The following is a 13727-nucleotide window of genomic DNA, read 5'->3' as shown; positions in this document are numbered from 1 at the left end:
CTTCAGTCCCTTCAGCACTTGCACAGTTAGTTGGCATATGAACTTATAGTACTGTGTTGGAATTGACTTCCCATCTGTCTTGGTTATGATAAGGCATTTACTGTGCTGTTCATAATGGCTCATCTACATTCGTATTTTCTTATCCATCATTATTCCTATTCCTGCATTAACCTCATTTGAATTTTTCTTGATAAACCTGTACTGACCTGACCTGTTCCTCATACCACCACACTTCTCTAATTCCCACTGTATCCAACTTAAACCTCTCCGTTTCCCTTTTTAAATTCTCTGACCTACCTGATTACGGGATCTAACATTCCACGCTTCGATCTCTAGAATGCCAGTTTTGTTTTACCTCATGACAACAGCCTCTTGAGATGTCCCTGCCCAAAGATCCCAATGGGGGATTATTTTACCTCTAGAATATTTTACCCAAGAGGACACCATCTTCATTAAGCCATACAGTAGAGCTAGGTGTACGCAGGAAGAAAAATGACTGTAGTTTCCTATTTCTTTTTGCCGTCATATACTAATGGGTAATACAATGCATCGAAAGGCTCTAGTCTGCTAAGAACTACTGTGCGGAATGAAATGTTTTGTAACAAGGAAACCTTTCGTCTTAAATTGGAAAATCTGAGGGATTTCATATCATTAATTTATGTTGTAAAGCTGTTGAAAAAGGCACGTATAGGATAGTATGATCCTTCCAGTAGACTGCTGGAAGAAGGACAGGGCGGAAAAAATAAAACTGGCTTGGAAAATATGTCATGAACCTCAAGGCTTGCAACTCAATTTACATCACCCACATCTGGAGCGAATGATGTAAGTTTGCTTGCCTATCGCAAAGTGCACGAAATATCTCCAGGAAGGTTTATTTTGACAACTTTGTATAAGGGAAACCTAGATTTAGTGAACGCTGTACTTTCTTTTACATTGTTGTTATTAACTAGGCTGCTAAACTACGTCAAACTAATTCACAGAGAGACTTCTTATACAACTAGCAAGTCATTGCGAATAGTACCTGCCACATAATTTCCGAAAGACTTAAAAGGTTAGCCAGAATAAGAAGAGTTCGTTGTAATAATTTCTAAAAGAGGTACTTACTTTTATTACAGTATTCGAAACAAATGTTTTAAGTTAATCTTAATAAAAAAATTATCATTATTTACACAATACCTGCAACGTATCCCTTATTTGCCTGCTTCTTTTGTGTATACAGTGGTAACTCGACTATCCGGGCCCCAATTCGCAATTATCCGGATTGTTAACCGCGAGCAAGTGTTTCTGTATTGTCTAGTCCGTGCACTACCCGCCCGCACCCCGCGCAGCAAACGAATAGCAGGAAATGCAAGCAGGGTCGGTTTTAGAAGTCTGTCAAGGGAGTGGCTAATGGTGGGGCGGGGGGGGGGGGGGGGGGGGGGGGGGAGAGAGGGGAGTTTGGGGGAATGAAATATCGCTTAACAAAAGGAGAGGGGAGTTGGGGTCCTCCACCGACAAATTGGTAAAATTTGGTGTTGCTTAAAGTAGTTTTTGGTTTTGGAGTTCAGGGTACAAACGTGTCTACAGAATGTGTGTTCCCGGGTAAATAATACTATTTGACCCAAATGTTCGGCGATTTCGAAGTTTTTGTCTGGGGGTCAGAAATTTAAGTGTTGATAGGCATACGCGGTATGTTTAGCTTTCTTGATTATTGCAAGTGGTATTCGTACATTACTATACATTCAATGTATATTAATAAATAATAAGACACCCATTTTAAGTTAAAAGGTATTTATTTGTTTGGATAGGAAGCAATTTGTCGCTCTTATTCTTTTGTTAAAATGTGTTTGAAATACATTGCAATCTATATTGCTACATAATTATAAAAAAATTATTGAATCTGTTGAAGTAATATATCCGCTGATTTCTGAAGTCATTTTATCCAGTGTAATATGATACTCCATTGGAGGGGGGGGGGGGGCTGTAGCACCCATAGCCCCCCCCCCCCAATTGCCACCGCCCCTGAATGCAAGAAGGTGAAACAGAAGGAAACGTAGATGCAGAAAATTATGCAGGACCATCTCATGTGGAAGCATTTCAAGCCATGCAAACAGCTTTCAAATGGTTCGAAAAACGGGGTGTGATACCGTGAGTTTACTACGATTAAAGCGAAATCGTGATGTAACAGCAATGAAGGGAAAAACTTGTTTACGTCAAACGGCTAATACCAAATATTTAAACAAAATTAAACTATAGTGACTGTCCTATGTGATTATCTTATGACTAAGGCTGCAGTATTTTAGTGATTCTAAGAAAATATGTACGTATCTATGAAAACGTGTCTATAATCTCATAACAAAAATTGATTTTTATTGACTTTAATAAATTTAATTTGTTTTTCTTGTTTTGAATAAACACCTAACGTTACATATTAACGCTAGAAAACTAACCATATGACAACGTATCTATAAGGTAACCATACGTAGGGGACGTAGGTTATCTTTCTATACTTAATAGCACAAAAATCTCTTTTCTTTATAAATTCAGTTATCAGGATTTTCAGTTATCCGAATGACTTACGACAACAATTAGTCCGGTTAGTTCAGTCTCCACTGTATAGTATTTCGTCCTTTGTTATCATCAGAACACTTAAAAGTTTTCTATAACATCAGAATACTTAAAAGTTTTCTATAAATGAGACGAAAAGTCTTACTCACCACAGAATGGGTGGCGGTCTCTGGTAACCAAGTACAAAGCGCCTCTAGCTTGAGACTCCTGAGCTCTCCACCCCATGATGGCGCACGAGGATGGATCCTTGCAGGCCTCTTTGGGTGGAAAACAAGGCAGTCCTTCTCCTTCTGAGCAGGGATAGGCAATGAACTGACATTCTGAATTGGGCTCGTTGAGCGTTTCCAAGAACAGCGACCATGCTCTCACATGACTGCATACTGTGCTCGAATTTACTGTCCCTTCTGAAACATTTCAATAAATGATAAATACACTTTTATTCGTCTTTTTATTATCATAAAAACAAGAGTTTTGTATTGAAACATCTCAAACCTGCCTAAGATTCATCGAACAATCACCTGTCATTTATGTTTCATATTTACTTGTGGCATAGCGCATACGTGTACACACAATAGCAATTTTGTAGGTGATGTCAACTATAAGAAACCTCACAATGCTTTCTTTAAAAACTATTGTTACAATATACACAGTGGCAGTATAGGCATCCGACCAGCCTCTACCACTAACATTGACTAATTCAGATTAACACGCCGAACCCTTGAAGGCACGGCATAGGACCAAAGATTGTAGCTTTTTAAGCCTTTCGACATCTTAATTTGAACTTCGCGTCCTTCATTTAAAAGTTCCAATGGTGTCAATCATTTATTTTTCTGTGCTATCGGCAGTAATGAAGTTTTAATCATCACCTGGAGGTATATAATATTAGTTACGTAAGTTATATTTAGTTTATTTGCAGCCACATGCCTGCAGTATATATATATAATATTATGACTTTTGAACACTATTAAGGTAGATACATTGTTTGTTCTCTATCTAAATCTTTCATTTGCTAACTATGCCTATCAGTAGTTAGTGCCTTCAGTAGTTAGAATCTTTTATTTAGCTGGCAGTATAGGCGCTCGCTGTATTCCAGTAGTTCGAGTAACGAAGATTTTTGTGAGGTAAGTGATTCATGAAAGGTATAGGTTATTGTCAGTCAGGGCCATTATTTTGTAGAGATTATTGAAAGTCAGATTGCGTTATTAGCTTTTCAGAGCATTCGTTTTCCATTCGAATTCTGAAATATTTACTTCTTCTTTGGTGAAGGAATTTCGGAAAACTGCGAACAGACATGAACCACTTTTCTCGTTACTTTTCACACTTTCGTAACTTACAGAGATCTTCTTCTTAGTTTAGCATTACGTAAGTAATATTATAAATTTAGGCCCTGCAATGCTGCCCACTCGAACCAACGAAATTTTAGGAAATGTTACCAATGGACGTCAGTCTGGTTGCCTGCTTGATGACATCTCAAACCAGCTGCTTCTTTACTTCAGTATCATGCAATTTCTGAATAACAACAGAATTAAACTGTCCCAATCAGTAAATTCTGCAACAGGCAATTATAGCCGATTTGTTTGTAAAACAAAAATCTGTGTTGTCATTTATCTTTAGTTTGTCTGGTCATCTAATTTCTTTGGTAACTGCAGAGTAAAATTATTACTAAGAGTCTTCTGACAAGTAATTAGAAACAATGAAGAAGTGATCGATTGACAGCCCTGTGCCTGGTAAGACACGCGAATTTTGTGGGCTCATGAATATAAGTTTTTATGTTGTAATAATAGTTTTGTACAAGTTACTTAGTAAATAAGCGTCTTAGGGTGTTCTTTAAACTTGATATTAAAGGTTTCACTTTTCTTTACGTTTTATTCCAGAAAACGCGAAAAGACTGTATAGTCGGGTTGTAGTCATATTTTTGTTTAAAAATGGCTCTAAGCACTATGGGACTTAACATCTGAGGTCATCAGTCCCCTAGACTTAGAACTACTTAAACCTAACTAACCTAAGAACATCACACACATCCATGCCCGAGGCAGGATTCGAACCTGCGACCGCAGCAGCAGCGCAGTTCCGGACTGAAGCGCCTAGAACCGCTCGGCTACCACGGCCGGCTTATTTTTGTTTACATTTTGGCTCAGTAAACTTACAGAATCCACTTTAATTATTCTTTTTTTGCAGCTGTTGAATTAAAATTTATCTCTTCATTATTTAGTACATATGTCTGGTACGTGGTGTAAATTTCTAATTTTATGATTCAAAATCTCGTGTTTAGGCCAAAGTTTTGTAAATATGTTTTCTTGTTTATCGGTAATTTAATGTAACTAAATGATTATTTTTACCATGAGGGAAAAGTGATTAACTTGTCATAAAAGTGTTGGTTCTTAGGTATGATGTGATGAATGCTGTAGTTTATTCCGCTGAGGTGACTGTAGTAGCGTGGAAATTCAGGAAGTTAATTGGGTTCTCCAGTGGTTTTCTAGGATATGCAGCAGAGATATAAAGATAGTGGAACAGGAGGGTAAAGTTACTGCCCTTCAGGCTGAATTAGACAAGACTAGGAACAATCTGGATAGGTTAAGGAGGGAGAAGGGTAAAGAGAGGTGGAGAATGGCAACAAGTAACAAAAGGAAAAGGCTTAGAACTTCGTGTGAAAGCTTTGTGGTGAATGTGAAAAATAAGTTTGAGATGTTGCTTCAGTTATAAACCGATGAACTTCACGCAGATGTAGGTGTAGACAGGGCACATCAAACTTTCAGCAATAAATTGAAAAGTAAGAATGCAGGGAAGTGATTAAAAAAAAAGTTTTGTTGTTTGGTAGCTCTATTGCTAGAGGTGTAGGACAACTTTTGCGGGATGAACTAGTATCACAATACTAGGTAACTAGTTTTTTTAAACCTAGTGCTGGTCTGGAGCAAGTGACAAAGGATTTAGGATCACTTTATAAAGGCTTCACCAGCGAAGCTGTAGAGGGTGGGCTGCGCATTATTGTTGACAGAGATCCTGGTTACAATAAAGAGGGTGACCCAGTAAAGATTAAATCAGCATCGATACATACCACTTTATGTGTTCTGAGATGCCATGACTGACCTCATTTGAAGTCTTCTTTCAGGACAGTTAATTTAGAGATGGAACAGCTGATTATGTTGTGTGCAGGGTCACATATTGTAGTGGTTCGTGTTGATTCTGTCAATAGCTAGGATTATGCTAAGCATGTCTTTCACTTCAACAGGAAAGGGAAGGGTAAATTGGTTGGTATAATAGTAGAGAACTTAAGGGGAAATTGTGCGAGGCATTATCATATGAGTGGTAAAATACCAGTGGTAACAGGTGTCAAAGCAGTACCTTTTTAGTATAGGAAAGCAGGAAAGAAAGTTTTAGGAGAAGTTGGAATTGAAACAAATTTTAAGTTTGAGGAAGAAACTAAAAAATATAATTTTGACATATTACGTCAGCTGTTGGTTAAAAATTTTGAGCAATCAACAGACATTTCATTTCCAGCTGATTTTATCTCAGTCATTGAGATCAATGTATTATATTTATTGGATGAAGATGTTGGAGGAATCAGAAGAAAATTAATGACTGATGAATTAGAGCCATCAAACACAGTTGACATAATTTGCCTCTTTGAACAACAAATAAATATAAAGGGAGTGAAGAGGAAAAAACGTAAACGGAAAACGGGAACAGCGCGCCTACATAACAATTTATATTAATAAACAAAACCAATAAAATAAAATTAGTACTTGACAAGGATATTTCAGGAGGTATAAGACATGGAGACTGATGCACAAAACGAATTAAAAGAGAGAATTATCAACGTACCTACAGGATATACGTATTATGTGTTAAGTTTAGGTCAGCATCTCACTTTTATACAGAAAAAATGGAGAAAGGAGGAGTTGTCCGATTCATAACGGGTTGCCCTAAACTTAAGAACATAGACATTTACAAATTTAGCCCAGAGCAGCATCTGGAAGCCTGTGCGGCACACGTAGAATTTCATACTAAATTCTTCATAACAGCAAGTATATGCTGAGTAGCTGCAGGTAATTTTATCTGTTCGTAAATTACATTGAAGCTCCAGTGGCCTATTTAACAGCAAAAACAAAGAAATAGTGGTTGCTGGTATTTTAACGTAGATTTTATTACAAACATTTCCAATAAGATTTTATAACGGTCAGTGACAGTAATATTAAACTTATGTAAATCATACTCCAAACTTCTGAACTAGTGTAACATTTGTTCAATACAGCCGTTGGTAGTATTTTTATAGAAAGGTCTAATCAACAAAATTGTTTTACGTGACCTATTGTCAATGGCCTCTCAAACCATAACATGCAGTTCGTTTTGTTAAATGTTAGTACTGAACAGGATATAAAAAAATCTACTAAATCCTTAAAGATACAAACTGAAGTGATGTATACAGTGCTCATGGCGCGCATAAAATTTTATTGATAATGTCCTTACCTTATTTGAAAACTGCTCTTTCTCAAAATTAATCCAGATTAGACCAAAGTCTACAAAGAAGCCATGGATAACTCAAGGAATAAAGGTATTTTATAAGACAAAAAGGAAACTTTCTCCGTTGTTCAGAAACAGCTCCGATGTTGATGTTATAGGTCATCACAAGAGATACTGGAAAGTATTAGAGATAGTAATGCGACATCAAAGTAAATGCATTACGAGAAAAAGATAATCACATCAGATAACAGAAAAAAGACAATATCGGTTATTGTGAAAGAGAACCAGAGGTGAAGTGGAGCCAATAGCAGATAGAGTAAATGAAACATTGGTAAAAGACGTGTCTAGTGTTTCTGAACTCTTTAACAAGCATTTCGTAAAATATATTGGAAAGATAAGGTTGCCAGTTACAGTAGATGTTGTCATGGAATACCTGAGACCTATCATATGACTATGACCTCACTACAGTAGTCCACCATAAAATTCTTAAAATAAACGATTGTAATCGTTATGATAAAATATGAACAAAGTTAATTAAACGGTATGCTTCTGAGTTTAGTAGCATATAAAGTTATCTGCGTAACAAGTCATTTATCAGTGGAACATTTCCGGAATTTTTGAAATTTGCTGAAGTTAAGTCTTTGTTTAAGAAAGTAGGTAAATAAATACCGTCTAATTTCCATCAAATTTCAGTTTTGCCAGCATTTTCAGAAATTTCAGAAAAGACAATGTACAACTGGTCCTTAATCATCTGAAAATAAATAATATATTGTGAAAGTCAGTGTTCCGATTTCTAAAGGGTTCTGATATTGAGAGGGTTATTTACACGTACTAAGAAACTGTACTTGATTCATTAGCGAATAAATTACAGGCTACTGGTACATTTTGCGCTCTGTCGAACACATTTGTCTTTGTCAATTACAGTATCCTTTTAAATTAAATAAAATATAACGTAGTAACAAGAAATGCTGCAAAATGATTGAAATCATCTCTGGTAGGAAACAAAGTGGTTCAACAGGAAAGAGATGTGTATTCCGTCATCAGGCATCATCCAACAGGGAACTAACTACTTACAAGTCGCGTTCCATATGGTTCCACCTTAAAACGTTTACATTTTCTTGTTTATATCAATCATCTTTCAGCAGTAACGTTACCAGATGCCAAGTTCGTTTTATTTGCAGATGATACAAACATTACAATAAATGCAAATCAAGTATAGTCTTAGAAACATCAGTTAATGAAATTTTCAAGGACATTAACAAATGGTTCCTAGTCAGTTCTTTGTTATTGAACTTTGAAAAAAACGCACTACATGCAGTTAAAGGCGTTTAAAAAGTTTCCCGCCGATATATACCTAAAATATGACGACGGAAGGAACATACCACAAAACTGCCGAAGCGCCTAAACGAATCTCTGTTTGCAATGCGAATATTGTCGGACATAGATGATTGAAAAATAAAAAAAGTTTGCATACTTTTGCATACTTCCATTCCATAATGTCGTAAAGGATTATTTTTTGTGGGAACTCATCAAAAGCAGTGTTTTCCGAGTCTAAAAACATGTACATTAAAAGCCCGTTTATCCGATATCCGACAGTCCGACACGTTCAAATAATTCTGCATCACTTCATACACACAGAAAATTTCGGACTCGTTCGGCGGAATTCGGTCACGTTCGGCAGTGGTCAACAATTTCGAGTCGTGCAGTGCCAACAGCGTTTCAGTCACGTATCAGACAGCTACTGTCATGCAACAGTTGTCTATGAGGATTAAAAAGAGCTGTTTTAAAGTGTAATCACGATTAGTGTTGTTCTATATCGCAATTTTTGGAGCGCTACGTATTGTGGGAGTATTTTCTCATCCAACCACCTCTCACAAGAAATAGGAAGTGAAACGTAATCACGTTACACTTACGATACAACAAAAGCTTGACTACATTAATCGGACTGAGAAAGGTGAGAATAGAAGTAAAATTATGTAAAAATATGAAACTGGTTGTTGAAAAATCTATGACATGAAAAATTAAAGGTCAACATCAAATGTTTTCCTCACAGTTTGTTATGGTAAATGACAATGAATCACGAAAAACTTTTAGAAAGCCCAAACTAGGTCAGTAGGATGGAATTTTCTACAAGTGCTTCCGTACCAAGGAAAACCTGTAACGGAGCCTATGATAATGGAAAAGGGTAAACTGCTGCGGGATGATTTGGGGTTATCAAAAACTGAACGTGCATTTTCTTACAGTTGGCTATACCGATTCAAAACTCGTCATACCTAGGTGGAAAGTTTCGATCGGCAGATCAAAATGCAGCTGAAAAACACAAAGAACCTTTTTGCAGATTAGTTAAACACAATAACTTGAGTGCAGGTCAGATCCACAATGCCGACAAAATGGGCCTACTTTTGCGTTGCCTAGTTCACCTTCGGCAGGTAAAGATTAATAACAAACAAAAAAAAGGATCGGCTGACAGTTTTATTGTGTTCAAATGACTACACGTTGTCTCCTTATGTTACTAAGACATTCTAATTGCCGTTTTTTTTGCTCTTTTTTTTGTTTTTTGTTTTTGAGCTCATTCTAATGCACGGATGACTTCAGAATTGATTAAGGACTTGTTTTTTCACAATTCTGAATCGTCTTTGAGACATAGTTTTTTTTTTTTTTTTTAAACTTTATTTTCCTGAACAGAGCAGTGTCGTACAGTTGCTAGACAACTGTACAGTCCACCCTCCAGCGTCTGAGCTGATTTCAGGGAATATATTCGCCATTTATCTTCCAGTAAACGATACTTCCCTGATTCAAGTCTATGGATACCCAAGCCCACGAGTCAACACAACAGCGCGTTGTACGTTCACACTTAAATTGATAAACGCTCGGCTTCGTCTGATGTACCGACAACAGGCGGAAAGTGTTTGGTACCGCACTCTCATTGTCGATTTCGACAGGGCTACGTCGCGCTGCATAGAGCAATAGCGTACGTACTGTACTTGCAAGGACTTCCACTAGATGGCAATGTCATGAAACTACGCAATACGAACAAGAAACACGCAAAAACTTCAACCAACACACGCACGAATTGACGACACTCGAACATTTGACAGTCGCCAGTGCACTGATTAGCAGTAGACTGCCGAAAAACACCAGCGAGTGCATGGCTCCAGGCGCAGACAAGTTGAAACTTGTCAAGTATCAGTCTAGCTAGGCAAAAGCGTAGCTGCGCAATTTGTCAGACAACTGTAGGCTGAAGAGCGGCGTACTATGCTATGCTGCTGCCAGCCCGCCCCGCTCTGAGAGGAATCGAAACTCAATAAAGGGAAAAAACAGTCAGACAGCGCCAATGTGAGCCGCGGAAATCGGAAAAAATTGTTCGGATAAAGCGGATTTCGGATAAACGCGATTCGGATAAACGGGAATTTACTGTAACAAATTTTACCGCGAGATGAAGTTTTGGACAGGATAGTCACTTACAATAAAGAATCTGTATCGGAGGAACTGATAGAAGAAAGTGTGATAAGACCACAACAAGAATTTCAACCATCAGATCTCGAATCCGATGAAGAAGAAGGAAATGACGCAACAAACTCAACACTTCCATGTACCTGGAATGAAGCAGCTGCCGCTACTGATACATTTATAAAATTTGTTGAAAGCACCAAATTGTACACCATACCTTCAGGTCTACCCCCCTCCCCCTCCTTTAGATACCGGATGGGAGCCCTTTATACACAATACTGTACTACAACATAAAAGCCGGCCAAGGTGGCCGAGCGGTTCTAAGCGCTACAATCTGGAACCGCGCGACCGCTACGGTCGCAGGTTCGAATCCTGCCTCGGTCATGGATGTGTGTGACGTCCTTAGGTTAGTTAGGTTTAAGTAGTTCTAAGTTCTAGGGTACTGATGACCTCAGCAGTTATGTCCCATAGTGCTCAGAGCAATTTGAACCATTACAAATAAAACTGTTCTCTCCTGAACTTAACATAAAATTTTAAAGTATGCAATAAAGTTTTTTTCATGTTGTTTTACACAGTGTTATACATTTTTAATATTTTTAGATGACGCTCGGTAATCTGGCAGTTTGGGTAGTCCCGCATCGTCAAGATCCCGAAGACAGAAGATAGTGGGTTTTCTACCGTAAAAAGAATTATTTCCGTATTTTTTGAGTGAGCTCGAGACCATCTTACAGAGGCATCTTTAGAAAACTAGGGATCCTAACTACTTCTTTGCAGTATATTTATTCCTTAATTAAATTTTCAATTATATATATATATATATATATATATATATATATATATATATTTCTCAAACCAACAGCACACACTATTGAATCAATACTGGAAATAAGAATAATATTCACAAAGATTTAAAATCACTTACTTTAGTCAAGAAAGTTGTTCATTATCCAGGAAGACACGTTTTCAATAACTTGCCAATACCAGTAAAAAAGTTTAACTACTAATAAAGTTCATTTTAAGAGGAGCTAAAGGACCTATTGGTGGCCAATGCCTTCTGCTCCATTGATGGATTTCTTAGCACAACTGACTGATGTGTATGCGGTACTAATACTATCAAGTAATACAAGTATTACGTACAATCTGACATGTGCAAATTCAGTGCAGTAATGTGATCATTGTAAATAAATATTGTAAAACGATTTTTGTATTTGATGATGATGGCTACTATAGTGTAAGAATTATCATGTGCACCACAATTTATTTAACATCAGCATATTTTGTGACAAGTTTCTTATTCCCCATTGAATGAAAATATGTTAAACATTTTTTTTTATTTATTCCATATCCACGGGGACTAGCTCACTTGGTACCTATGGAAGGTACATTAGCATATCTGCTAATCTTAATAAATATTTACTGTGTGTTCTTGTTTTTGATATGTTCTACATCCTGTAGGATCTCGCTTTGGATCCATTGGAACGAAAAGTACATCTAATCTTGTCTAATCTAATCTACTCCTTCCAGCCTGTGGAATGAATGGTCAACAGTGCCACACAGGAAAGTTAGTGTTTGAGCAGACACTTAGCAACTAGTTTCGGTAGTACCTTTTTCTCCCCTACGTATGCAAACTATGTCATGTAGCAGACTTCTCGAATTAACTGCAGTCCATTAAGTGCTCTGGAACTGGCACTCGTTGAAACATTCAAATTGTCTTCTATCTCTTTTGATATGTCGTCAGCATTAAAAAGCTTTTACTGCTTTAATTAAAGGGACTCGTAACACTTTCTGTTGCTCAGTTCTCTTTATTACTGTAGTTGCAAAGAAAGAAGTTCCTGCACGTTCTGTGGAACAAGCTTCGTTCTACCTCGCAGCTATGGTCCTTTCTCCCTTCCCTGCTCCGTACCCAACTTTTTAAAATTAGAAATATGTGCAGTCTTCGACTCTATTCGTAAGTGAGAATAGTGATGCCCTTTTTTCTCTGTGTGTAAAATTTCCTGTTTATCAGCTCTTCCTATTTCATATCAAGTTATGGGTCTCATATAAATGTATTACTAAGCATTGATTTTGCTTATATTCTCATGCAATTTTTTCTATAGTTCAATACTGGTGGTTCATAGAAAGTATTAATGGAAGAGACGATCGTGTTGTTACAGAGCCATGGATAAGCTTACGGTATTACAGAGTCTCGGTACCTGAATACATCTGAAAGTATAGGTCAGACGTGTTTCTCTGATTTACGTTTCATTTCACTCAGTTTGATGGCACATCTGCCAAACCGTGCAAGTACAGCATAAATGTGCTACGCACAACAAGAAAACTCATAAAATAAACATAATGCACAGCTTTAAAGTACTCGTCCTTCACAAGCCTGCTCTGTAAATATGTCTAGAGCGTGTGATACCTATTAAAAGTCCACACATTTTCGTATCAACATATTAATATTTGATGTTGACTACTCAGGTAATCTGCAAACCATTTCGTGTAGCACATATTAAATAGAAATATTTATCTATAATGTTAACATTATTCTCAACAGGTGTTGTCAGTGATGCTGTAATAGCCTTAGGGTCACTGATTCCCTCCACTGTATTAACTGAACCGAAAAGTTCAGGACTGTCAGTTATTGGGAGATCTAAGACGTTACTCTCAAAAGTTGGTACATTAACTGCTCAAGGTAATTTTCAGAAAAACAATTTTAGGGCACCCTCAAACGAATTCGTGTCCCTGGCGCCTGTTTCAGTCACGTGATTCTCTCAGTCTATAGCTTGAAAGTTTAAATTTCCTCTTGTTACCATCGCATCAGCTGGGTATCCATTGGCAATATTCCCCAAATTTTCTATGAAGCGTTCTGCCGGTACAGCTACTGAGATAGGAGCTCTATAAAATTCTGTTGCTATATTTGAAAGCTGACTCCCCAACCAAGGTCGCTAGTGCCCGTCTACGTGGTTGAACTTGACTTGGAAGTAGTAGGTTCGAAATCTAGTAATGGAAGAAATTTCCACCGCCATCATTTGTCGAGCAAAGGGAGGACAAGTGGTGGCATAACGTTCCTGATCACAAGACTGTGTGCCAATGTTCTGCATTAAATTCCAAACCTGGCCACAGCATCTCATGGCTTAAGGCTATGTGACAATGTTGATGGCGATTGCGGTAGCGTTCTCGCTTCCCACGCCCGGGTTCCCGGGTTCGATTCCCGGCGGGGTCAGGGATTTTCTCTGCCTCGTGATGGCTGGGTGTTGTGTGCTGTCCTTAGGTTAGTTAGGTTTAAG

At 37.6% G+C, this 13727-nt stretch overlaps 1 protein-coding gene across 2 annotated transcripts in view; it reads right to left on the bottom strand.

Moving 5' to 3' along the window:
• The window catches only part of LOC126248871 (pancreatic lipase-related protein 2-like), a 148314-nt gene that overhangs the window by 38101 nt on the left and 96486 nt on the right, over positions 1-13727 (bottom strand). For both annotated transcript variants that reach the window (XM_049950317.1, XM_049950318.1), the window contains one exon: positions 2697-2951. In XM_049950317.1, coding sequence (XP_049806274.1) covers positions 2697-2951 — 255 coding nt within the window. The remainder of the gene's footprint in view (positions 1-2696; positions 2952-13727) is intronic.

This window comes from Schistocerca nitens, chromosome 3 (assembly GCF_023898315.1).
Source record: "Schistocerca nitens isolate TAMUIC-IGC-003100 chromosome 3, iqSchNite1.1, whole genome shotgun sequence".
NCBI lineage: Eukaryota > Metazoa > Arthropoda > Insecta > Orthoptera > Acrididae > Schistocerca > Schistocerca nitens.
The sequence above is the reverse complement of the archived record's forward strand: the minus strand, read 5'-3'. Positions and strand labels throughout refer to the sequence as shown.